The sequence below is a fragment of the Sturnus vulgaris genome, chromosome 4 (genome assembly GCF_052056855.1).
Source record: "Sturnus vulgaris isolate bStuVul1 chromosome 4, bStuVul1.hap1, whole genome shotgun sequence".
Lineage (NCBI taxonomy): Eukaryota > Metazoa > Chordata > Aves > Passeriformes > Sturnidae > Sturnus > Sturnus vulgaris.
The window spans coordinates 59401404-59426895 of record NC_142246.1 but is presented as its reverse complement, the minus strand read 5'-3'; the positions used below and the strand labels follow the sequence as shown (position 1 = coordinate 59426895).

The following is a 25492-nucleotide window of genomic DNA, read 5'->3' as shown; positions in this document are numbered from 1 at the left end:
GAAGCCACAGCTGAGCGCTAAAACAAGGCCGCTCCACCCGCGGTGGGACTGAGCAAACAACAAGTGTGGCAGCTCTTGGTTCGGGGGAGCGCTGCCGATAGCTTGGTGCTTGTCTGTGCACTTGTTTTCAGTGCGCACCTTGTCCCTCCCGGGAAGGAAACTTCACCCACCACCTCTCCAACACCTGCTCCTCTTCCCTAGCGCCAGCGGCATCTTTTACTTCCATGGCACGGGCTTCCAGAATTAAACACGGGCCACTGAAACCTCTGTCTGCAGGGAGCCAGAGAGCCGGGGGAGCGGTGCGGGCCGGGGAGCGGGGCCGGGGGAGCTGGGCCGGGGAAGCTGGGCCGGGGGAGCGGTGAGGGCCGGGGGAGCGGGGCCGGGGGAGCGGTGCGGGCCAGACACCGGGGCCGCGCTGCCGCGGGGGCGCGCCGGGGGGCGGCCGCGGGCGGAGCCGGAGCCGCTGCTGGAGCCAGGACCGGGGCGGAGCGGGCGGCCCGGGGCCACCATTGGCTGTCGCTATGCGGTGCCCGCGGCCGCCCCCCGCCCGTCCCCGCCGCGGTGCGGGGCGCAGCCGGCGGCTCGGCGGCTCCATGGAGGCGGCGGCGGCAGCGGCGGCGGCAGCAACAGATGCGGCGGCGGCGCGTCCCGGCCGCCCGTAGCCGCTGCGGGGCCGCGCTGCGCGGGGGCCGCCCCTCCCCAGCGCCCGGCCGGAGCCATGGCCGCGGCCCGGAGGGCGGCCGGCGGCGAGGCGGGCTCGGCGGGCTCGGAGGGCTCGGAGGGCTCGGCGGGCTCGGAGGGCTCGGCGGGCGGAGGGCAGGCCATCGTCTGGCGCAACGTGGTGCTCATGGGGCTGCTGCACCTGGGCGCTGTGTACGCGCTGAGCCTGGTGCCGCGGGCGCACATCCTCACCCTGCTCTGGGGTGAGTGCCGGGGATGCGCTACAGGTGGGGCGGGGGGCGGCCGGAGCGTCTCGGGTTCCCCGTGTCCATCCCCTCTTCCCTGGCGCGGTGGCTTTTGTTCCCGATTCCCCCCCCGGCAGCTCCCGGGATGCCGGCGCCGGGCCCTCGGTTGCTGTAGAAACAGGAGGCGCTCTCCCCGCGGTGACATTTATCAGGTTTTTTAGTTAAAAAAGCCCAGTCGAGCGTTGGTGTCTCGGTTTGAAGGTCTGAGGGAGGACGCGCTGGCCGTCCCTTTGCTGTTTCACCGTGTCACTTTCTGAACACTCACGGTGCTCTGCTCCGGTCTGGAGTAGAAAATCACCTCGTCGTTGGTTTCTTGAGGAAGGTGATACGGATTTTCATTAGGGAAGATGTGAAAGTCGAATAAGAACTGTAAGGTGCTGGCACAGAGAGGATAAGCCGGGCTGTGCTCTCTGAGGGGAGATGGCTTGCAGCGTCTGTCCTGCCAGCCGTGAAAAGACAAGGATTCAGTTTGGGGAAGAGAATATGAAATACAGCGGCTTTTCTTCCATCCCACAGTGCTGAGGTCCTCTTTTCTCCACAGAAGAATGGTGCTGGGAGAAAATGCAACATATAAGCACTGCAGTATTGTGCAAGGCTTGTCAGGGTTTGTGAGACCAAATAGATGGTGAATGTCAGCATCACTATTCAGCAGGCAGAACTGTATATTGATTCATGTAAATCTCAGTGGCCAAGAGGGTAAAAACTTGAGTGCTGCTTACAGCTGATGTAATTTCTTGGATAAATAACCTGCTTTGAGGTGAGTGGAGAATATAACAGCCCGGGATTCTTTTATATAGAGGAAAGAAGAGTCTCTGCTGCAGGAACTCACAGACGTGAAATTTGGGTTGTTAGGCTGCCATCATTACTGTCGAGGTGACTCTTCAGAAGCCCCAGCTAAATGCTTTAGAAGTCAGGCTTATTCCTTCTGTTTGGAGAAGTCTTAAATCTCTTTTCACAGGTTCAGCTTTTGATATTCAATCTGTCTTAAACCCCTAGAAGTCTCCACCTTGCTGCTTGCAGCTGGGAAATGAATCTTTCCATCAGTTCCCATCCTCAGTTTCTGGGTTCCTGGGGGGTACCTGCATTTGACTGGCAACCTGATTTGCACAGTCCCTCACCTGGCTTGCACATGACCAGGAGAGGTTTGTGGGGTGGTTGTGTTTTGCATAGTTTCCTTCTGTAAGCACTGCTCCTCTCGCCTCCCTATTCTTGGTTGTGTTCAGGCTGATTTCATAGTTTATCTTGGCCACAGCTTGGAGATCAGGGAGACCAGGAGAGCCTGTGGGAGCTGTGTGGCTGGAATGCACAGCCTGTGGTCTGCTTTCAACCCTTTTAGGTCCTGTTGTGTGCAGGCAGGTGGGCTTTCTTTTTCTGTTTTGCCTTTCCAAGAAGACAATTTGAAATCATCTCTAATTTCACTGTGCTTAATTACAAAAATCCCTAAGGCTGGAGAAAAAAGGACGGAATTACCAATTCAGCCCTCCATCCTCCGAGATATTTTTTTCCTGGTGGAGATTAAACAGAGGCTAGATAATAAGCAGTTCTCAATGACTTTACAGCTTAATGCCTTCCTTCTGACAGTGAGAGCCTCTCATTTCTTGACATTGTTAATTTTAACAGCCACCTGAGAACAGACCACAGAGTTTTTACAGGAGTTTGGTGGGTGGTTTTTACAGGGGCTCCGCAGCAGGGAGTGAGTGCTCTGGCTCCAGCTGTCCTGGACACTGCATGCTACTCTTGCATCTGGCTGCTGTCAGCTCTGCTCCCCTTAGAGGTGCTTAGCAATGTGAAAACACATTCTCCTGCAAAATATGTCAGACAAATCGGCTTGCTGTCACGCTGGTGACCTGTTTCTGAGCGACTCAGGGTAGATAAAAAAGGGTGGCTGTTCCTTAAGTTGACAAATCCACCTCGGTTCAGTGTGGAAGGAGCCAACCAGTGAAGTCATGTTGGAAGGAATAAGTGTCAATCGGCGGTGTCCTTTGCCTTCCTCAGCTCTCCACATCTCCTTCCCTGTGCAGATCAGCTGTGAGACTGCCTTTCTGTGGGTGCTGGCTGCCAGCCAGTCTTGGGAGCAGGGCTGGCACGCTGGCAAACTGGGATGGTATCAGAGTAGTGTCAGGTAGTGCAGGGATGGGTGTGTGTATGATGAAGGGTGCAGATGGAGGAGCTGCAGCCTTCCATGCATCCCTCTTTTTCTTTCTCTTCCCAAGGAAGCTTCCCAGTGATCCTGTGCAAGCCCTTGCACTGCTCCACTCTGTGTTCTCCACCACTGCTCCCCCATGGATAAGCTGCAGGAACAAGTGTGCCGGGAGTGGGATGCCAGTGCTGGCTGTGACCTCCATGGTGTCTGGCAGGAAGCCGACAGCTTCCCGTGACTCACCACTGCCTGCTTAGCTTTTTACCTTCTCCTCCCCCAAGATATCCACCTCTTGTTGAGTTCTCCCCTGGGGGAGGCCAGGTACAAACCCTCCCTGTGTGCAGGGCTTGCTTTCCTCCTTCCCTCCCGACCCCCGGTGGCAGCTGATGCAGCACCGATTGCAAAGTGGAGCTGGAATGCCACTGTGCCACCTAGAAAACATCTGCTCAGGCCAAGCTGCCTGCTCGGCAGGCTCATTTCCATTGGTAATGTATTGACATTTGTCCAGCTGTACATAATAGACAATGGGGAAGCGCTGCCAAGGAAGGCTCAGCTGGTTGTTTACTCAGGATTATCTGTGCTCCTCTGTTCCCTCTGCCTCCCGCACCAGCACCTTGAGACCCGTGCTGCACTTCCCACACCCCACGTGGAGCTGGGGCTGCACAAGGGATCCCAAGCAGCACTCTGGGTGCTGCAGAGTTGGGGATGTGAATTGGTGCAGAACTGGGAATTCAGTTATCTCTCAGTGGGTGTACAGATAAGCTGGTTAAAACACAGGCTTTCAGGGCCATCCCAGTGTCTCTGTGGAATTTGGTTTCAGTCCAAAACGAACAAAAACAATGAAATTGCTCATGTCAAAATTTTCCATGAGCTGGGAGCTGCCTTGACCCGAGAGGCAGCAGACGGTGTGTGTGAGGCATGGAGCAGCCCCGGGCTGTGCCCATGGGACAGCCGTGGAACCGGCTCAGCAGATTTGGAATGTCCCCTGCTGCAGCAGCCCGGGCTCACTGGGAGCTCTCTTGTCTTTCTCTTTGCCGGCCTGACTTGTGGTTTGGTGCAGGGGTGGGTGGAGAAGACCCTGCTGCCTTCCCCCTGGTGCTCAGCACCCCGGAGGTTTGAAGGGGAGGCAGCACCATTCTCTCCAGGCTCCCAAGAGGAGCTGAGACAGAGTGGGAACAGCTCACTGCTAATGGGGCTGGCTGGGCCAAGCATGCAGGTTTTCCAGGAGTGGACTTGTTCAAAGGGGTGCTTGTGGCCAGCTGGGGCTGTGGCTCACTGATGTCCTCTTTTGGGCTGGACATGCTGCCCCACCTTCCAGAGGTCACTTGGGAGGAACCTGTGCAAGGCTCATCCCCTACAACAGTAATGTGCCATTAAATGATGCTTCTTAGCCAGGAGCCTCCTTGCTCCAGCCAGGTCCACCCTGTGACAGTCCCGGTGAGGTTTATCTGTTCGATTTAGGAAAGCAAATTAAAGAACTCTAAAATCCTTGTGCAGAGGGAAGTACCAGCATGTTTCACTGCAGGGCCCGATGCTAACAGCTGCTCACAGTTTCTTTTGGTGGGCTCATGATAACTTCTTAAAGACTCCGTCTGGGGGATCACGTGATTGTCTCACATTTTGTTTGGAAAAAGGTGCTTTTTAGTCTCTGCAGAGGGCTCGTGAGGAAACACTTGAAGTACCCAAATTAATTTTAGGAAATGGAGCCGCCACAAAAGAGATTAGGCTGTTTACCTGCTTTAGAAACTTTTATTTCAGGCTGCTGAAACAACTTTAAAAACTTTTGCAAGCACCTGGGATGCCTGGATCCCGCCTGGGATATCTGGATCCCTTCAATAAAAGAGATTAAAGCAATTGCGGTCTTAGCACTCTGGGTTATCGCCTCTTTCTCAGGCTGCTGATAGGCAGCACGCCTATGTAATGAGGCACAGGTTGTTGTTGTGCACTGCAGATGCAAGTTTTACTGGTCCTGCATGATTCCAGAGTCTTGGATATTCTTGAGTGCCACCTGCTGGCTTCCTGGTTATTAACTGGTTTTAGTCCCAAACCATTTCTATGCACAGCGTTGGAAACTCTGCGCAGACAGCTGTAAATAAAATCCTAGCTCCAGGGAAGATCCCCTTGGTACCTCTGTGGATGGAGAGTGGAAATATTGTCTCTGTTTCACATCCAGTGAAATGGAGACATTTGATGGAAACTTCTCTGTCAGTTCTGCTGCCACTCTGGAGAGTGGCACTCTTCTGTGGCCTGAAGTGGTTATGCTCAGATGATTTCTGTAGGTGAGGTTTTGGGTCAGAAATAGGGAACAAATGAATTTATCTTGGATACTTAGTAGGAAGGGCTTAATGAACAGAAGGACTTTTCCCCACCTTACTCCCTGCAGTGATCTCCTGTTTGCTGGCTCCCAGAACAGTCCCAGCCATGAGCAGAGAGCAGCTCTGGGAGGTTTCTGTGGAATACAGGAGGCTGGCCTTGTTGTCCATCAGCCCCCAGCTCCACCATGCTTTCAGCAGCTCAAGACTGCAGCTGGTCCACTAGATGATGAGTGGAGAAGAGGTGGAGCATCCGAATGTTAATTGCATCTCTGAGGTGCACATCTGCACAGTTGGGCAGCCCTGCTTGTCTCCAGAGAAGTTTTGGACCACATTTTCCTCTCCTGGCCCATTTGAAAGCATAGTTATATTGCTGTCACTCTTAATAGCCAAATTCTTAGCTTGTTCCTTCTGTCCTGGCATCAAGAGCTGAACTCCCATCATCTCTGACAAGAACAAAGTCTTTTCTCAAACAGTGTTTCTCTCCTTAAAAATGGCATGAGCCCTGGATCTAGGGATTGTTGTAACACATCTGGGAATGGTCTGAGCTTCATGTCCGTGGTAAAACTGGGAACACACCCTCACATAATGCATGTAATGCAGGTTGGAAAAGACCTCTAAGATGATCAAAACCAACCATTAGCCTACACTGCCAAGTCCACCACTAAACCATGTCCCTAAGCAGCACAACTGCACATCTTTTAAATCCACCCAGGGATGGAGACTCCACCACTTCCCTGGGCAGCTTGTTCATGAAAGAGGTATGGATGGATGCAGTCCCTCAGGTGTTCCTGGGTCTGTTTCAGAATCCTGCTCCGAGGTGGTCTCCTGTTGAGAGCACTCCTGCCTGTTGGATGTTTTCCCTTCCCCGATGTTGACTCCTCTCTTGTTTTTACTTGTTGCCGGAGATGGTTCCTTAAGGTCTTGTCTGTCACAATGTTCAGCTCTAAGTATGTGTTTTTGTTCCTTATCCTGATTTAATTCCCAGTGCATTGGTGGTGCTCCTGTGTTGTTTCCCTGTGTTCTGTGTGCTGCACATGTGATCACTGCGAGCATGGCAAAGGAATGGGAAAAAATTCCATTCCATGTGTGTGCTGAGCTCTGGATGTATGTGATGGTCCTTTGGTCCTGTTGCTCTCAGGAGTGGGCTCCAGGCACTCCTGAAGAGTTTCTGCAGTGGCAATGGGTGAGTGAGCAGTGAAGCTGTGTGTGCTTGGCTTCGGGGTGTTCACCCAGCACAAAGCACTGCGGGGCTGCTCTGAGACGTGCTCCAGCCAAGCCACAAGAACAGCAAGCATTCCTTCCCTTTGATCTGTGTGATGAGGACAGAGATGACAGCTGGATCTAGCAAAGGTAGAAATCCCTGTCTGAATTTGGCAGGACTGTTGGCATTTGGGCTGCCCCCTGACACTGTGGGTTTGGGAGAGGCATCCCTGTGAAGCAGCTCTGTGAAGGGAAGGTTTCTTGGCACCCCCAGAGCTGGCTGTAGCAAACAAACAAAAGCCCAGCCAAAGGCCACAAAAGCATGAAGTGCCTTCTTTAGGCAGTCCACCAGTCCCTGAGCTATTGCAGGCGGCTCTGGGGAGTCATCAGGGATTTCTGGCTATAGCTTTTTATCTTTGGTTACTTGTGCAGGTGGGAATGGCAGAATACAGGCTCTGAGGAGTTTCAGTGGATGAGTCAGGATGAACTTTTCTGCAGGAGAAGTCTCAAGGGGCTTACTGCATTGAATTTAGTGTGGTTCCTCATCTCTGTCACTCCACCTACCCTCCCTGCAGTCACAGTTGTAACTAACTTGTAGCTAACACTGATGTTATAATTGAAGCCAAGCAATTTCTTGTAATCAGATTTTATTTTTACCACGTAGGCTGACAATAAAATGTGCTGCCCCACTGGAGAGTGAAACATTACCAATTACTGTGCTAAGTAAAGCAAAGCTGATGTGAAACAGAAAGGAAGGCTGTTTGTGATGGGGAATTATGTGCCTGCCATCCCTCTTGTGCAGGGGCCTCAGCAGCAGGAGGATTTTCCTCAAGACACTTTTGGACAAGGGCATCTCAGATAATATTCTGAGTGCTAGAGCTTGCTGGAGGAGCAGAGCTGGGCTGGGGCAGGGCTATTTGTGCTGGAGGGACACAGTGAGGAGTCATTGGGGGAGTGTGGGGAGCAATCATCTGGTGAGTGCCCCCGGGGAGCATCAGCTTGCCCACACACACACAAGGTCTCCTCCTCTGTCCTGGCATTGTCCTCCAGCCTGACAGCTCTGGCTAACTGACCTGTTGGGTGCAGGGGGCATGTGCCTTCTAATTTTAATGAGGTTTAGCACTTGCAGCCCAGATCTGAGGCTGAAACTGCCAAGAGAGAAAGTTGGAAGATGTCATTTTTTGCAACAGGTTTTGCTCTGAGCTGTGTTTGGTTTTGGAAGGGGGAGGAAAAGGTGCAGCAGCTGGTGGCATACAAGTGGAGCAGACACAAAGCACGTAGGCAAGGTGCAGTGATACAGGAGGAAACATCATCTGGACTGTGAAATCCTGGAAAGTCAAACCCATGAGATCTCTGCTTCGGTGGTCATGGGGAGGGCACTGGGTCAGAGCAGGGCATTCCCCTGTCATGTACCTGGTTCTGCACAGGGTGAGCTTTGGCTTTCCCTTTTTGGACAGGGATGCTAAACAATAACTAAACAATAACTAAATCTTCTTCCTCAGGGCAGAGCTGCCTGCTGAATGCAAGGCTCTGGGGTGCTGTGCTAATGGCTTAACCATGCTATTTCTTTACTCTGTCCCTGAAAAAAAGAGGTAAAATTGGCATTTATTCTGTCTTAGCATTTATAGAGCACTTAAAACCCACCAGAGCTGGAGTCAGTGTGCGGATTGAGGACAGCAGTGAGGTCACTGGGAAAGAAGTGAAATCTACCCGTGGTTTTGTGATGCTGCAGGACCCAGCTGAACTGAGACAGGCTACACGTAAGCACCAAAAATTTCAGAGAAGCCAAAACATCTTCCAGCCTTCTCTTTTGATCTAAAAATATATGTAAGCTGTTCGGCATCTTAAGGCAATCTTCAGTTGCTGGTGAGTTCAGGGAATCTGTATTTCCTTCCTAGGGGAGTTCTAGCATTGGCTGGAATAATTGCTGTCAGCCACGATTTCTGTTGCTCTATTGTCTTGATTGGCTGCAGTTGTCAATATGCACATTTCTGCTATTCCAACCGGAATAAAGTCTTTTGTATACTCAGCCAAAAGTGCTGGCTCTGGGGAATGTTCCTGAAAATGCAGATGCAGGCATATGCATCCAGGCAGAGGCAGCCTGGATTTCATGAGCTGGTGATGGCAGAGCCAAGGGGATGTGATAGATGGCTTCTCCTGGAGCTCCACCATGGTACAGAGGGGCAGGATCAGGGCATCATCAGAAATCATCTTCTCTGCAGCTCTGAAAATCCACTTCCCCTTTGCCTTTGATGTGCTTCCTCTTATCTCTGTCTCTCTTGGCTCAATTTAGAGTAGCTCAGAGGATGTGTAGATCTAATTTTAGATGAAACTTTCTGGCTTGAGCTTTCACATGCTTGGTCTCCACAGGAAAGCACGGCTCCCTGTGAGAGCTGGCATGACCTGTATGGTGGGCGGCCCAGGGAATTGCTGCTGCTGCACGCCAGTGCTTTTTAATTCTCATTTGCTCGCTTGAATCCAGCCCAAGGAGCTTTTGATGCCAGCCTTTGATAGTTAGCAGGGCTCAGTGAGCAGAGGGTTGGCTAGCAGAGCAGTGTTTCCTTCCCAAAGAGCCCAGGGCCAGAACACTAATTCAACATCACTTCTTGGCAGCAATTTAAGGACTAAGGTGAAAATTTCTTCTTCCTTAATAAATGTAGTTCCAGGTCAGGAAATAAGACCTTTTTAGTAGGATACTGCAAGTTAAATGGTATGTTACTGCTCCCTGGTGTCTCTTTGCTGTGGAGGAAGAGACGTCCAAGGTTTCCCTGGAGTTTAGCAGTAGAGATGTGTACTGGGGACTTGATATCTAATCTGCATCTAAGAATGCTGCATGTTGACCCTGGCCCTTCCACTGGTGCAGTGCATGACATCAGCCAGCATTTTGAACTGAGGTGTTTGGAAAGATTGCTGGCCTGATTTGGGGTAGGAAAACTTTCCTTTCTGAGGGCAGACATGGCATTTTAAGAAAATGTATCCCCAAACTTGACATTATCGAATGAAAGCATAAAAGAGCACAGGAGGCACCACAAGATTACCAGCTGCATTTCTGGTCTGAGCCCTGATGTTGAATCCAAAGACAATCTTCTACCTCTGTCTGTGTGTACAGTGAAGTGGAGGATCTTTTAGGAGTTCAGAAGAGACCAGGCATGGTGCAGCTACTGAAATGGGTGGCAGTGCTGCCCCGAATTTCAGTGGGAATGAAGTTTGGTACCACTTGGCACTACTGGAAGCACGTTCCCTGGTTTGGTCATGTTAGTCCTAAATCTGCCACTGAATAACAGCAAGACCCCACAAGTGAGGAGGAGAAGGCAGATACAGGATATGCAGATGTAATTTAATTTTTAGAAAGGAAAATTTCCAGGAGTGTTACATATTTATAGCAGTCAGACAGCTTTGCATGTTTGTGCTTGAGCAACTTGCTGTTTGTATGTCTCACGCAGTTCTTGCAGCACAATGGAAAACTTTGGGTTTGACTAATTTGGTTAGTAAAAATTCCCAAACAAGCAATTTTTATCTGATTGGGTAAGCACGGGATGCTGGTGTGTAAGCAGACAAAAGTTTCATGTCCATTCCTGTAATTTTTAATCCTCAAATAGTTTTGTTTTTTTTTTTAATACAAATGAGTCAAGTTGTGATATCATTTTATACACGGGGAGAAAAAATGGCTTGTGCTAAGATGAAAATTTCTCGGCAGCTTGCTTGAGACTTTGCTGGCTACTGTGGAGAGAAAATTTCCAACAAACGGTGTCATGTCACGAGTTGTTGTCATCATGAACAGCATTTTAAGGTCAGCTGTCTCCAGCTATCCTCTTGTTGAAGAGGTAACTTCAACTCCTGTTAAAGAGGTAACCTGTTAAATAGGTTGCCTCTTCTTGTTGAAGAGGTAGCAGATGTCTACAGGTGAAGCACAGCCCTTGCATTTGTTACATTTAATTCCCCAAGCAAAAGATGTGCTTTCTTTGCCATTAGTGTGATTTGAATTCACGTCTGAGGAAGTTTCTCCCTCCTGTATCCATGGGATCTCACCTCCTGATCCTTGAACTGCTGGAGACACAGTGTGTGTTTGCAAAAATATATAAGCCTTTTCTGAATGTAACTTCAGGCTAGGCCTAGGAATGTGTCAGGCCTTGTAGGCTAAGCAATATTGGGAATGTCATGTCCATCAGAACAGAGTGCTGTGTGCTTCTGAAGCTGTCCCCAAAGAGATGGCAGTAGAAGAGCTAAGGTTTTTCCAAAATAGCAACTAAAGGGCCAAGACACCACTGAAGGAGGAGCTTCCTGAGCACGTACAAAATAGTGCTGGGGTTGCTTGTGAGCAGGTCTTTGCATCAGAGTGTTGGCAGGAGGGGACAGCAGCCAGCACAGGACTAAATGGAGCTGATGGCCTCAGAACAAGACACAAAACCAAGGCCCTGACCCTTGGTGGCTATCCTGACCCAAGGTCTGTCACCCTCCTGGTCAGAGCAAGTGATAACAACTCTGGGACAGCCTACAGTAATTGCTTGCCTTGGTAATTACTTTTCACATACTCTCTGTGCAAAATGTCACAACTTAAAGTCCAGACCACTTGAAGTGTGCAGGTAGTGCTAGTGCAACAATAGCTGTCCTGTGTTGTCTTTTTTATTTTTTTAAATTTTTTTAAAAATTCAGTCTCCTCTGCATACAAACTCCCCTTAGCCCTGTTAGAAGAAAGTATGGGGCCAGGTGAGCCACTGCTGTGATCTCACAAGGCCTGCCCTCTGTCTTGTTTGAAGGGGTGAGTACTTTCCCCCACATGTTTTTCCCCATTGTTGGTTCTGGAGAGACTGAGAGTTTCTGCCCTGCTTGCTGGCACTGATGTAATACACCCCAATCCTGGCTGGTGTAAGATGTGTCATCACTTGACTTAAAATCAAGTCTGCTCCAGGACCAGAAAAAAGTTTCTTACTTGCTGTAACATGCAAAAAGCTCAAAGGTTCACAGAAGTTGCCCAGTCCCAAAGTGTGTTTGGGAAATAGGGCTGTGGTGGGATCTGTGTTTGGAACAACTCACAGAGAGTAAACTGTGAGGATAGTGGTTCTCCAGGCAAGTGCCAGGTGCAGAGAAGTCACCTTGCTGTGGTTGAATGCAGTGTTCAAGTCCCTGTGAAGGGACTGGGAACCACATGGGAGAGAGATGCTGGCAGTGAGACTGGCAAGGGCTGATTCCCTTCCCTGCTCCCAGCCCTGCTGTCCCTCCTGTCCGTGCCATCTATGCACAGGGATCAGAGATCAGAGCCACTGGGTGTGAACTGGTGCCAGGCTCCGTGTGCTGCCACCCCATGGGAACAGCTGTGTGACATTATTCTGTATTTTAAAGATGATTTGTGTGCTGACAGTAATGCTGTTGTGAACGTGCAGTTGATTTTGTGTCACTGCTCCTATTTTCCTGTCTGATGTATCGTCCCTCTGAGATAATTGTGATTTGCTCCATCTAACTGGGTTATGTTTGACATTGGTAACGTGTGGATAGTTGCTATCCCACAGTGTCTCCTTGTCATCTGTGCTGAACAAGGATGTCCAGTCATCTTCTGGCTTTCAGGAGCTAGAATTGTCTGTTCAGATATGCAGAGTGAACCCAGACTTTGTTGAGCATCTTCTTTTGGTTGATTTATTTTTTTAAATAACGAGCTAAAAGTCAAAATCAATCTGCAATGTGCTGGGTTCACAAACAATAAATACATGCCTTTCTAATGTGGTCCCAGCTTTCAGAAACAGAAGTTCTAATTTTGATATTTAGCTTAAAACAGAATTGAAATTTTCGGGGGGTGAGATCTGCTTCAATTTAACCAGTCACTAAGATCAGAGGATTATTTCCTGATGCCTGTGAAGTAAATACAGACTGTGGCAACATCTCTCCATGTCTTCATAAGAAGCCAGTTCCCTGGATACTGAGATTTTTGGAAGAGTTTGGCACTGGGCTTAGTAAAGCTTTTCTGGAAATCCAGCTATGGGCATAATGAGTTGTTCTGAAAAAGGTGCTTCAAATGTTTGATGTTGTTGATTTCCCATCCATTTTTTAACTATTTGCTTGGTGTAGTTTTCATTGCTTCTGTCTGACAGTGAGATGTACCTCTGTGCTGTTCAAAATCACACTCATGTCTTGCTGCCTTATCATATGGCCCACTGGGAATATTTTATGGACTGTTGCTGATCCTCCTTTCAGGCTCCTGCTTCCCCAAGCTTCTCATCCTCATTACATATCCCTGTCTCCAATTACTGCTCTCCAAACTACATTACTTTGCTTGTCTTTACTTTGAGCCTTTCCTTCCCGGTTTCTGCCTGGATCCTTCCATGTTTTCTTAGCTCTCTCACTGCTGCTCCAAAAATAGCATCATCCACTGTTCTAATTAGCATGCTGTTTGCCTTTGTTTCAGGTCATTAATAAGGATGTTGAATAAAAATCTTCTGCCTATTGATTCTGGCATGTTCCCATAAATAGCATTTGTGCACAGGCACCGTGTATTGGAAGCCTAGCAACCCGCCAGCTCCCTGCCTGCACATCACTTTAACCTCGTATGTCTTGTCTCTCTTGTCCTTTTGCACAGGTTTACTTGCTGTTTTCTCTTCCCCCCTTTCCTCTTTGTTCCCTCTTTTAAGTGGTTCTCCCCCTGCTCCAGTTCTGAATAATTTTGCTCTTATGCTGTGCTCTGTCGAGTGAGCTGGTTGGAAATGCTCCTGTCAGACCTTAGCAGAACACACAGAGAACACATCCAGCTGTTTTACCAATTTCCTCTTTGTACATTAGCTCCCCCACTAAATTAAAAAGAAATACAACATTAATTGTTTGAATTGTAGGTTGTTAATTGGTACTTTTCTTGTGGCTTTATTTCTCCCCCTTTTTCTCTGCAATAAATATTATTTACTCATTATTACTTAGGAAACCTGTTTAGCTACATTTTTAAGAGGGTGTTTTCAGTATAAGGAGGAATTACTATTAACTGTCTGCTTTGCTCCACATTGCAATCCTTTTGTGTTTCACTGACATGTTGACCCCCTACGCACAGTCCTATCCCTGAAAATGGGACAAGTAAGCAAGCAGTGGCTTTCTTCTCATACAGTTACAATGTGCATGACTAATATATAATCAAGTGGTTGGTAGTCTGATTTTTTTATTTGAGATCCTAATTTATTCTGCAAAGGAGAGCTTGGGACCTGTCCTTTACATAGCAAATATTTATTATCTTGGCTATTTATACATTGGGAATTAGTGGTCAAATATTTTCGGGCACCTTAATTGCTGTAAGAATCACAAAACTTGCTATCACTAAACAGTGCATTTGTCTGACAGGATTTGTTTCTGCTCTGATGCTGAACCTCCTGAGTAATTTTGTTTGTTTGTTTCTGGGGATGTTCCAACCCTCGGGATTTATATTAGGAAGATTCCTGCTCTTATGATTCCTCCTCTGCAAAGCCAAAAAATAGGCATGGTGCGTGGGTATAAGCCCCAGCTGTTTCCTTGATCACTTGAGCACTGCAGGGGTGGGCTGGGGCTGGCAAGTCCCCGTGGGGCTGGAAAGGGCCAGAGAGTTTTGTCTCTGATTGTGTTTAGTGCAGATATTCCATATGGTCTGTTACCTACCACGCAGCCTCCTCCTTACACTGGACAGAGAAGGGAAGTGAAATCAACCCTAACGTCACATATCTCTCACTTTACCCATTTATCTTTCACTCTCGTTTTAAGCAATCATTCCTGATTAAGATAGATGGGTGCCCTTGAGAAGCATTTGGTCAATTAAATGATTTGTTGCTTTGAAGTGGGAGAAAAGCCCCCTTGTGCTTTAAGGAAGCAAAGAAACTGCTGAAGCTGGGAGATTCCAGCCCATGACTAGCAGGAGGTTAATCAGTCATAAAGCCCACAGAAAATATGTTGCTGTAATGATTCAGGACTCTAACCTTAATATTTTTATGTTAGCTGGATAATGTCAGTATTCTGTGTGTCACAGATCTGTTCCCACAATTACAGTCATTTGAGTGATTTGGAGGGCTTTATTTAGTGATGTTTCTGCACAGCTCAACATCACACACAGCAAATGGTGGGATAGGTTTTCCCTAATTTCATAGAAGTCCAAATCCTTGCTCTAACAAGGCATATGCAAGAACTGGAACTCTGTAGTAGAGAGTGGAGTGTGAAGAATTGTGGTGTCAGCTTTTTTATTGATTTTAGAGTAATCTCTAAATTCAGCAAAATCTGTAGATAATGTGCCGAGAAAAATGCATGATTTTAGTTCCTTTCTGTAGCTCTCTTCAGGTTAGTAGAAATTTTAATTTCATGATAGACTTCAGTGCACTGGGCAAAACGGGACAAATGAGCCTTTTTAGGAATACCATGAGCACTCAGCCTGCTGAAAATCAGAATTGTCTCTTCAATGATGGCACCCAAAGCAGGTTTTAGAGAGGCATCATCTTTACTGGGACTATTCTGACTCCAGCTGTCCACTGCATCTTGTGAGAAAGGCTTTGGTTTGCTGTACAGGGGATGACAAGGATTTTGGCCGTGGACATGATGACAAGCAGTTTGGGTAAATCTGTTTTTGATGGATCCACCAGCGGAGTGGAAAAGTCCATTTGCTTCTTCAGTCTGCAAGAGTGACAATCAACTTGAAATATGGTTGCTGTTATTTTCCCAAATATCTTTCCATTCTATTTTCTCTCAGATGCTGCAATTTCAAGCACTGTGAGCTGGGAGTTGATAGAGGGACACAGTAGACACACACCTACATATACACTTGTTTTCTTTTTGCAAAGACAAATGTTTTACATTACATACTGAAAAAAACAGACTGTGAATTCCCGTCAAACCACTGCCTGTCTAACAGGACAGACTCCTGTGCAGACACAAGTACAAATCCCCTTTTTGGGGATCTCGTTTTCCTTATTAGTTCTGGTATCTCTATTTAGGTATATGAAATAGGCTGTTTTAACCAAAACGGGTCTGTGTGCATAGGGTGGCAGGGAGCCCTGGCTAAATAACACATTGCTGCAGATGGTGTAAATTGAAGTTGTCCTGTAAGATCTTTAATGCTTGAATCTGCTCTAGTTTTAATTTTACACTTGCAAAATAAGCCTGTCCTCCTTAGGCAAAGAGTCTGTGAGGCAGAGGTGGGCTGAGCACCTCACCTCCTGTCTGCCCAGCCTCATCTCCTGAGTGACCCTGCAGGTGTTGGCAGGCAGGGCAACGAGCATCTTTACACCAAGGCGAGCACGGATAATGTCAGCTGGCCCCGCGGCACACGCTGTGTTTTGTTCTTGTGTCTTTCAGCGTATTTCTGTTTCCTGATGACGGCTCTGGGTGTGACAGCTGGCGCGCATCGCCTGTGGAGCCACCGCTCCTACAAAGCCAAGCTGCCTCTAAGGATCTTCCTGGCTGCAGCTAACTCCATGGCTTTCCAGGTGAGCTTGTGTTGCTTGTTCAGTTTCTTGGCCTTCAGGCAGCTCTCTCTGCTGTGTAGGGATCCCCTCAGCTTAGAGACAGCAAAAGAAAGAAAAAAAAACCTGGCAGAAAAACAGAAAGACATTTATTTGCTGTAACACATTCTGCTGGCTCAGGGGATGCAGAGCTCCTCTCACCACCCATGTAACAACGTGCACTAGGCAGACCAGGAGCAATAATTACATGAGGACTAAGCTGAACATGACCAAATCAGAGGCTGAGCACCCCAGCAATTGGTGATCTGTAGCTCAGGTCAGGCCCCACACTTCACAGGACAGCATGGAGACTTTTAAAAGGGCCAACTCAATGCAAATGTGTGTGTGTGTGTGTGTGTGTGTGTGTGTGTGTAACCAAGAGTCTGTTCATCCAGGCAGCCAGAGACTTTGTGGCCAGAAAGGAGAGCAGGCATCCTTTCACAATCTTAATTTATCTCTGTTTTATGCAGCGTTTTTCACCAGCCAAATTCAAATACATTTGTGAAGAAGTGTGTTACTAGCTCTGTACTTGCTGGTAGGCAGTCCTAGACCACAGAAACACTTGTGTAACACCCAGCTGGTTGTAGGAGTTAGCCCTGAACCAGGATCTTCTCAGTGTGAATTTGGTTCCTCCTCTGGCTGGTAAGGATAGAGATAGGAACCTGCACTAAAATTAAACTTATTGAGCTTGGCTGCTATAACCCCTTGTGGCACCGTGTACCACGTATGTGTTGTGCCTTGAGTTTTCATCTTTTTCCTTTCAGTCTGGTTGGTTGACTTTTTGTTCATTTGCCTTGACAGAGAATGAAAAGAGTCCCTTTATCTACCTCTGTACTGCTCATTTATCATCTTTGATTTTCTCTTTTTTAAGGTGGAAAGAATTAATTAGTTAGCCCCACTATACATTACAAAGAGCACAATGCTTTCACTTGAAAATGGAAATGTGTCCATTTCGACTGTAACCTTTCTTTATTCTGAACAGTTTTCCATCTGTTTCTTGGTTCCTTGCAGAGCTTTACAAGCCCTTTGCTCAGTGTGTTAAACAACTGCTTGGAGTTTTGAGAAGCCCCTGGTACTGCCTCCCTGTTACACAGCTGATCTTATCTTTCACAAGTAATTTAAATGAATGTGTAGGGCTGTTTGCAGTGAGCCTGCACGCGGGGATTTCATTGCATTCTGCTCCCCTGTTGCTATGGATTTTGCTCTCAGCTGCATTGGCCTCATCACTGCTTTTGTCTGAGGACACGGTGGGATTCTGAAGCAGGGAAGTACTTCAAAGTAGCTTCAAGCCACCCTTGTGCCCTTCATATCAGAAATAAGAGGAAAGGCCAAATTACCCACTCTAAATCTGAAGCCTGTTCCTAATTACCATGACATCCATTGACTATAAAGGCTATTTCTACCACCACAAGTAGACAGTGAATGATGAGTTTTCAGGTCCATCTCCTTTACGTTGGCTGTGGGAAGAAGAGGTAGCATTGGAGATGCACACAGCATCCCTGGATGCTAAATGAGGAGGAAATATTCCAAATTCTTGAAGGGCAGGGGAAGGAAACTCTGCTGCAGAGTTTTAGCTTGATGCTGCCTGGGCTGTGACATGCTGTACCTCCTCTGGAATACCATCAGATGCAGCCACTTTTGCCCTGTGGATTTTTTTATGATTGGAGCATGCTGAGCTGTGTTTCTTCTCTCCATCTAGAATGAAGCTGTCATAATTTTGAAAGACTGTGCTTCTTGCTGTCACTTGTCTGTTTCAGGCATAGGTAATACCTGGGTTATTGATCTCCTAGCATTTATCTTCTAGCACCTCAGCTGGGCTGTGCTGGTGCCATCTCAGTGGCACACCTGTGTTTGTGCTGGGTGCATTTGTGCACAGCAGGAGGGGTGGTGTGGAAATCTGTGTCAGCACAACGAGAGACACAGCCCAGGCTATTGGCACATTTCAGTCTGAAGGTTTGTTAAGGGACCTGCTAATGAAACCTCATGGCTGCACCAGTGGCACAGCATGATGCTGTTGCTTGCTGCTTCAGAAGGAATTTCACCCCTGTGTTTACCCGAAACTTGATCAAAAGTGATGTGTTCTTGAAAAGTGGTTGCTAATAATATGCTCGGAGCATATTTACACATGCTGTGCTCCAGTTCTTGGTGTATTTATTGTCAACAGTTCTGGCCTCAGGCCTTTATTTCCTCTTACCCTTTGTGGTTTTTAATTAGATGCAATTCAGTTGTTTCACAGCTTCCTAACCCTTTCATCTGGGGAATGGAGGTTTTTTTTTGCCAGCTCCGCAGGCATTTGCTGTGGCATGAAAAGCCAAGTTAATTTCTCACAGTATCATTTGTTTTCCTGGTTATCTGCTGTCCCACAAATTACTTTATCAAGTGCTCTTGTGACAAATTGATCAATCGTCTCACTTGACAAATTATTTCTCGTTAAGAAAGAAGACCTTTTCTAAGTGTGCTTAAGTTTCTTAATGTTGACATTTTCCAGTCATATGGATATTCCCACTGAAGCCCCTTGAAGCAGTGTAGAGGTTTTCATTCCTTTTGATTACTCTGTAGGAAGGTAGAGGTCTCCCCTTGTTCTTACTGAGGACTTGGGTGACTTCCTTTGCTTTTTTGCATTCACTTTGTTTTCTCATGCAGTGAGATAGTTAAGGTGCAACACACTGGAGCACTGGCAAGGGGCTGATCTTTGCTTCCTCCTCTGAGTGGCTTAGATGCGTCAGTGCTGCAGAAAAATGTCCCCCTCATCCCCAGCCCACTGCCAGCATCACTGTGTTCACTACATGACAAGAGTAAAGGGCTGAGCATAGCTGAATGCAGTGGAGCTGAGATCTTTCCGGAGCTCTTGTTCCCCACTTGTCCCTGGTGGGCTTTTGCAGACAGAGACCATTTTTGCAAAGCTGAAATTGGATGTGGAGCCATTTGAGCTGGATTCTTTAGCTGCTCTTTGCAGTTGTTCCCAGAGTCCCCTCAGTGCTTTCTCTCAAATGTTGATAGCTGAAAGAAAGAGCAATGATTTCTGCAATGCTTTCAGCACAGGGCTTTTGCCCCACAAAATATAGGTGCACACAGTTTCATTATCCTGTGCTTGCTGTGTCCTGTATATTCAGTGCCCAGATGGGTGGTGTGCTGTTCTTACTTCAGAGACACTGCAAATGGTTTGCTCAGTTCTACTGGAGCAAAGCTGCTGTGGTTGGTGGTTGTGGGTGCTGTTCCTAAAAGTAACCCAAGCCTTTCCTTCCTTGGGTATTTCTGCTTTGGTACCTCCCTGACTGTGCAGAGATAGAAATAGCAACCTCTGCTAAGAATTCTCTGATTGAAGTTCACACTCCTGTGGACCTGGGCATTAACTGACATTTGCATATTTTGGTGCTGATGTTGAGCCATTCAATTCTTAGATGAGTGTGTGGCCTGAGGTTTGCAAGTGCTGAATGTGCTTACAATGCTCAGCACCACTGCAAAAGCCATCGGTTTAGTCCAGTGCATCCAGCCAGGGCATCCTGCAGAGCAAACTAGAAGGCTGAAATCCTTTGGCTGAGTGAACTCAGAAAGTCTCTTTATGGATCCAAGTGTGAAATTGTGGTCCATCCCTTCCTCCCTGCAGCCCACATGATTCCACTTACAACCACAAGGCGTTTCAGTGTTGTGTTGTTCACTACAGTAGTTGTAGTGATCCACCAGCTCTGTCCCATTTTCAGCGTTGTGTTTGTGCCTGGAGGGTACCAGCTGCAACCAGCTGAGAATGAGGATGCCAGAACTGAGAGTCTCTGTACAGCAGTCCCCTGAAAATAAATATACAAGGTTCCCCACAGCACAGGCTTAAAATAATAATATAAACGTGTATGTACCCAGTCCCAGCAGCCCATCCTCAGACATCCAGGGCAGACTGATGATGGTAACTCCCAAGAGGCTCTAACAGCCATTTCCAGCACTGAGACTTGTCCAGTCTGTGTCACTAGTTCCCACATCAGATCCCATTCCATGTGGGGGCTGACAGGAGCGGAGTGATGCGCTGGCTGGCTGCAAAGCTGGGGGTTTTAGTCAACAACCTTCTTTGAGGAGCATCAGAGAGGGGCTTGCTGCTGTTACTACGAGTGGGAGGACTGGAGGTTGTAGTGCCTGGCCCCTCTCCTCTCACCCCACCGTATTTTTTTTGTGCAGAACGACATCTACGAGTGGAGCCGCGACCACCGCGTGCACCACAAGTACTCGGAGACGGACGCGGACCCGCACAACGCCCGCCGGGGCTTCTTCTTCTCCCACATCGGCTGGCTCTTCGTGCGCAAGCACCGCGACGTCATCGAGAAGGGCAGGAAGCTGGATTTCACTGACCTGCTGGATGACCCTGTCGTCAGGTTCCAGAGAAAGTGAGTGCGAGCGCTGGGCCCTGCGTGCAGAATCCTCCCACCTGGTGCTCTGGTTGTGGCTCATTCCTTGTTTTCATCTCTCTCTTTTCCGTCCCTGCCACCTTGGCTGCAGGTGCTGGGATGCCTTTCTTCTGGCCCCCATTATTCCCATGTGCCTGACTGTCCTCTCAGGCTCTGTGGCACAAGCACTGAGCCCTGTCCTTGTGCCTCTGCTTTCCCAAAAAGCCAGTTATGAAAACAGCTCTGGCAGAAGTTGCTCAGAACTTGGCCACCTTCTTTGATCACAGGAGCAAACTGCAATCACTAATTGCCTTAACAAAGAAGTGCACATTTCACTCTGCAAAGTCCTCTTTGGCACCCCTGGGCCAGTGCAGGCCAAGTGCCACCTCTCCCAAGACTGCCATTCTATTACAGGATTAATTATCTCCCTTGGGAACCTAACTCAGTTTGCTACACTCTCTGTGAGAGCTGGGAATTGAGCAACATCCTTTATGTGAGTACTTGCATTTTAGGTACAAGAAGACTTTCTGCTTGCAAGCATTTCATCCAGGCACTTTGGAAAACTGCTTAAGGCCATTTCTGTGTATTTTCTGATTGAGGAGAGCAGTCAGTTAAGTCTAAAAATTAGGGTTTTTTCTGCTAGTGCACAGATTTCTCTAAGGCAAAAAAATTACCCTTGTAATGGAAATCTTCCAGGAGTGAGGAATAATTCCCTCCACATATGGTTGCTTTTACTGGTTCCTCAGTTGGCAGTCCCTTTTTGCATCAGCTCCCTTGCAGTTTGCTGCAGCTCCTCCTGGTTATTACCTTTTCCAAGACAACAGCATCCCACGAGAAGCAGGCCTTACTGCTTTGGTCATGCTGCAAAGGCTGTCTGGTGAAGAAGTGTGTTTTCTGCAGGAAGGTTATCTTAGGAAATGCCTTTGCTCTGGATTTGGATTTAGGACTTTGTCCCTTACCCAGAATTTGGGTTTTTCCTTTCTACAGGGTTGCAGTGTTGGGGTTTTTTGACAGTGTGGAAAAACTAACAGGCCAGATCACTTAGAATCATAATAAATCCTTCTTGTCATGTTTTGTTTTAAGTTCAAGTTGTTAGCTTTGCTGAAATTTGTGGTGTTGCTGAGTTGTGGACGAGGCACCACTCAGATCACTTCAGCTGAAATCACAGTACTGCTCCAGGCACGACTGACAGCAAAACCTACCCTCTGTGAATAAGGCAGAAATAATCCTGCAAGTGATGTGAGAGAGGAGCTCACAGGTGAAGTGTCTCCATGACAGAGTGGAGTGTGGTGAAAGCAGTGGTGTCCCTCAGGCACGTGTTGAAGCATTGATTCCCCTGCACTCCAGGTAAGGAGGTTTCTCACTCCAAGGTGGATGTTTCAGTCAAAGGGAGACAATGTCCTCTGATGCTTGTTCAGATGGGAGATTTCATGTCTTCATCAAAGACTTCAGTCTGGGCTTCTTCCATCTTGCAGGATAGTTTTAATTGGTGCCTGATAAGCTGTTTTCATATTTTATTCTGTTTCCCCAGAGTGGTAGAGGCTTTGAACTTTGAAGGAGTTCTCTGGACTGGAAAGTATTTTTTTCCTCCAGCTCTACTTAAATCCTGGCCTTGAACTGATGAGGTTTGCAAACATTATCAGAAGTCAGTGGTATGAGTGGGAAATTATTTGGTACCTTTGGTGGAGCAAAGAAAGGGAACTTGTTTGCTTGGAGGGCCGTAGGTCAGGTAAGTGAGGATTGAGTTCTATGAGAGAGCTGAGGAATGCTCTCTTTGCCATGGCTGGTGTTGCTGTAGAGCTGCAGATCTTCTTCTGGAGCCCAGGATGTGAGGCATAACCTCCAAACAACAAAATACATCAAGCAAAGAACTTGCAAGAGATTTATTTATTTCATGCACAAGATGATCAAAACTAGCTCGTGTTACAGATGAGAACTGTGTTAATGAAAACTTCTTTCCTTCCAAAAATACTGCTAATATTAACATTTTTCTAGTCCTCTGTGGGTTTTAATTGAAAGCTGTTTGTTTTAGTCAAATAAAAATGACAGTTCTTCCTGTCCAAAAGACTTTCAGGGAATGCAGAGTTTTGATGCCTGGAAAGGCTGACCTGGAACAGAGACCAGACAGAGCAAAAGGGATAAAATAGGTATTTATTGAAAGGATACACCTTGGGCAGTGCAAGAGCCTGGCCAAGGCTGCACCCAAGTCAAATCCAAGATCGATCCTGGTCATGAGTTTTTACACTTTTATAAGTTTTGGTTCATCTACACGTTGGGGTCAATTATCCAACCACAGCCCCAGGCTATGAAGCCTCAGCTCCCTGATTTGCTCTCTTTTCCTCACTGTTTTTTATGCTTTTTAGGTATCAGTTGTCATTGATTCTCTAGCTAGAAAGGAATTGTTGCGAAGAGAACTTACTAACACCTAATATGAAGTTTCAGGATTACACACCAAGCAGCAGAGATTCTGGAAAAATATAAAAGCTAAAACTAATAACTGTTTAATAAATCCAAACTCTGTTTTTCCTCATCCCTTCCAGAAAACAACAAAAGCAGGAGTCTATTTTTAACCTGTCATAAGGGGACGAACAAGACGGGTCTTACTTTGCATTCCTTTTTCCCTTCTCTCCCTGCAGGTACTACAAGAGCTCGGTTGTGCTGATGTGCTTTGTGATCCCCACCGTCGTGCCGTGGTACCTGTGGGGCGAGAGCCTGTGGAATGCCTACTTCCTGGCCTCCATCCTGCGGTACACCATCTCCCTGAACGTCACCTGGCTGGTCAACAGCGCCGCTCACATGTACGGCAACCGCCCCTACGACAAGAACATCAACCCCAGGCAGAACACCCTGGTCACCCTGGGAGCCATCGGTGAGTGCTCTGCCAACTCAGAGGGATGTCCCAGCCTCTTTCACCCTGCTTGGGGCTCTGGGTGCCTGCAGCTGGACACCGCTTGGAGCCAAAGTTTGGAGGAGGCCGGAGCTTGTGTGTCCTAATGGAAGGCGCCCTTGTCCTGCTAATGGTGCCCACGCTGAAATAACACCACGTAGTCTCTGGGAAAGGAGGTGTTAGCAGCCAGCAGCAAGCTCTGCTCAGCAGATAGTGCAGTAGAAGTGAGTGACCCCACTTCTGACTCACTTGTGTGTCTCCGCTCTTGAAGCACTTCTGATTTTCTTCCCTGAGCGTAAAGAGTGGGACATGCCCTTTCCTACTGGGGAGGAAAGCCCAGAGCACTGAAACGGAGTCTGGTTTGGGTCTGCCCCAGAGGTCTGGGGTGGAGCATGACCTCCACTAGATGCAAGACTTGGGAAATGGGTGTTGGAGTGTCCTGCCCAAGTTCCTGTGTTGCCAAAAGTGACCAGCCACGTGGTCTTTAAACTCCCTCTCTGTTTTTCAGGTGAGGGTTTCCACAACTACCACCACACCTTCCCGTTTGACTACTCAGCCAGTGAGCTGGGCCTGAAGTTCAACCCCACCACCTGGTTCATTGACTTCATGTTTTGGCTGGGGTTGGTCACTGACCGCAAGCAGGCTCCGAAGGAGATGATCCAGGCTCGCAAGGAGAGGACTGGAGATGGCAGTGCCTGAGCAGTGCGCGCGCAACCCCGTGCCTGTGGTGGATTTACCTCTGGGTAAAAGTTGATTTTTTGTTACTTCAGATTGGTTGGGCTGAATTAATTCCCCAGGAATTGATTCAGCCACGGCTTTTTTTTTTTTTCTTCTTTCTTTATTAGCTGTCTTATGTCCAAACTTAAGACTATTAAGTGTAAAAATGTTATATATTATTTAATATTGCAGTTCAGCGGGAGAGAGATTTGATTTTAGTCACTGTAGTTCATGTCTGAGATTTGTTGTAATTTGCTAGTTCATGGTAAATGTTGGCAGGTTGAAGGAACTAACTGTCCTTTCCAAGTGCAGTTAGAGGAGATTTTTGTTCCTATTGCTAATCCAATAAGGTTTTGAGGTGCATCTTTTGGGAGGATGGGGCAGGGCCCAGTGTTCTGTGTCAGCTGCATGCTCATGGAAAGGACAGTAACACCACAGATAAAAAACAGTATGTCCAAGGGGAAAAATCACCCTCAGTTTAGTTAGATGTTAGTTTGGAAACCTGCTTTCTTCTTTTTGTTAGCCCTGTTAGCCAGCCCAGTGCACTGCTGTCTTTGCTAAATATGAAAACCATTTATTGCTGAGCAGGCTTTTGTGTTGAAGACTAGTCTCTATACAGGCCAAAATACCAACTGATGTTATATTGAGATGGTTCCTTTGTTGTCATATATACATTGTACTCGTAAATGTATAGAGCTCAACCATGTCTTAAGCCAAATAAAGCTTCAGTTTCAATGTTTGGAGACCTAAGTCATATTCTAATCAGTCATGGCCATCGATGCATGCATATTTTAGCTCCTTTTGCACAAGTGGCCTCTTAATTTCTTTTTTTGCCTTTGACTAGTGGGTCTTAGAAAACTGACCTTTATCTAAGTCAGAGCCTGTACTAGTATTTCAGCTGCATGCAACATCCATTGGTTTCTGAGCAAAATATAAAGACAGTTATGTAGCTTCTGAATTTTAACAGTTGCCTTGCTTAACCAAAAAAAAAAAAAAAAAGAAAAAAAAAAAGAAAAATAAAATCTAAAAAAAAAAGGCATGTGGATTTATTGGGACATATAGCCCTTTGTGTTAGATGTTAGCCAGTGCAGGAAAGAGGCTTTGTACTGTCAGCACTGGAGCACTTTTGAAGATAGAGGGCATGATTTTCATTTATAAAGAAGGTCACTGTCTTGCCCCTCAGAGAGGGAGTGCCTGTTTCCCAATCACACAGCCCCACACGCTGGGCAAGGCAGGGATCTCAAGATAACTGAGACTCAGGCCCAGATATTTTCAGGAAAGATGCAAAAGTGGGGGAAAAAAATAAAATGGTTTCTTTTTTGTTCTGTTCCTTGTTTTTCAAATGATGCCATATAATAGAAAAGAGTTGTCTTTATTCTGTCTTTCATCCAACAGGTGTTTTAAAAGTGTTATTTTGCCGTTAATGATGTGTAAACTCCTGAGTGATTTACAATAAACAGTTATGAGTTA

General features: G+C 47.3%; 1 protein-coding gene across 1 annotated transcript; it reads left to right on the top strand.

The window, feature by feature from the left end:
• Nucleotides 1-551: 551 nt before the first annotated feature.
• Nucleotides 552-25492, top strand: SCD5 (stearoyl-CoA desaturase 5). Its single transcript, XM_014880567.2, has 5 exons — nt 552-923; nt 15903-16033; nt 20213-20418; nt 23055-23287; nt 23814-25492. The coding sequence occupies exons 1-5, from the start codon at nt 719-721 to the stop codon at nt 24002-24004; spliced, it is 966 nt and encodes a 321-aa protein (XP_014736053.1). The 5' UTR covers nt 552-718; the 3' UTR covers nt 24005-25492.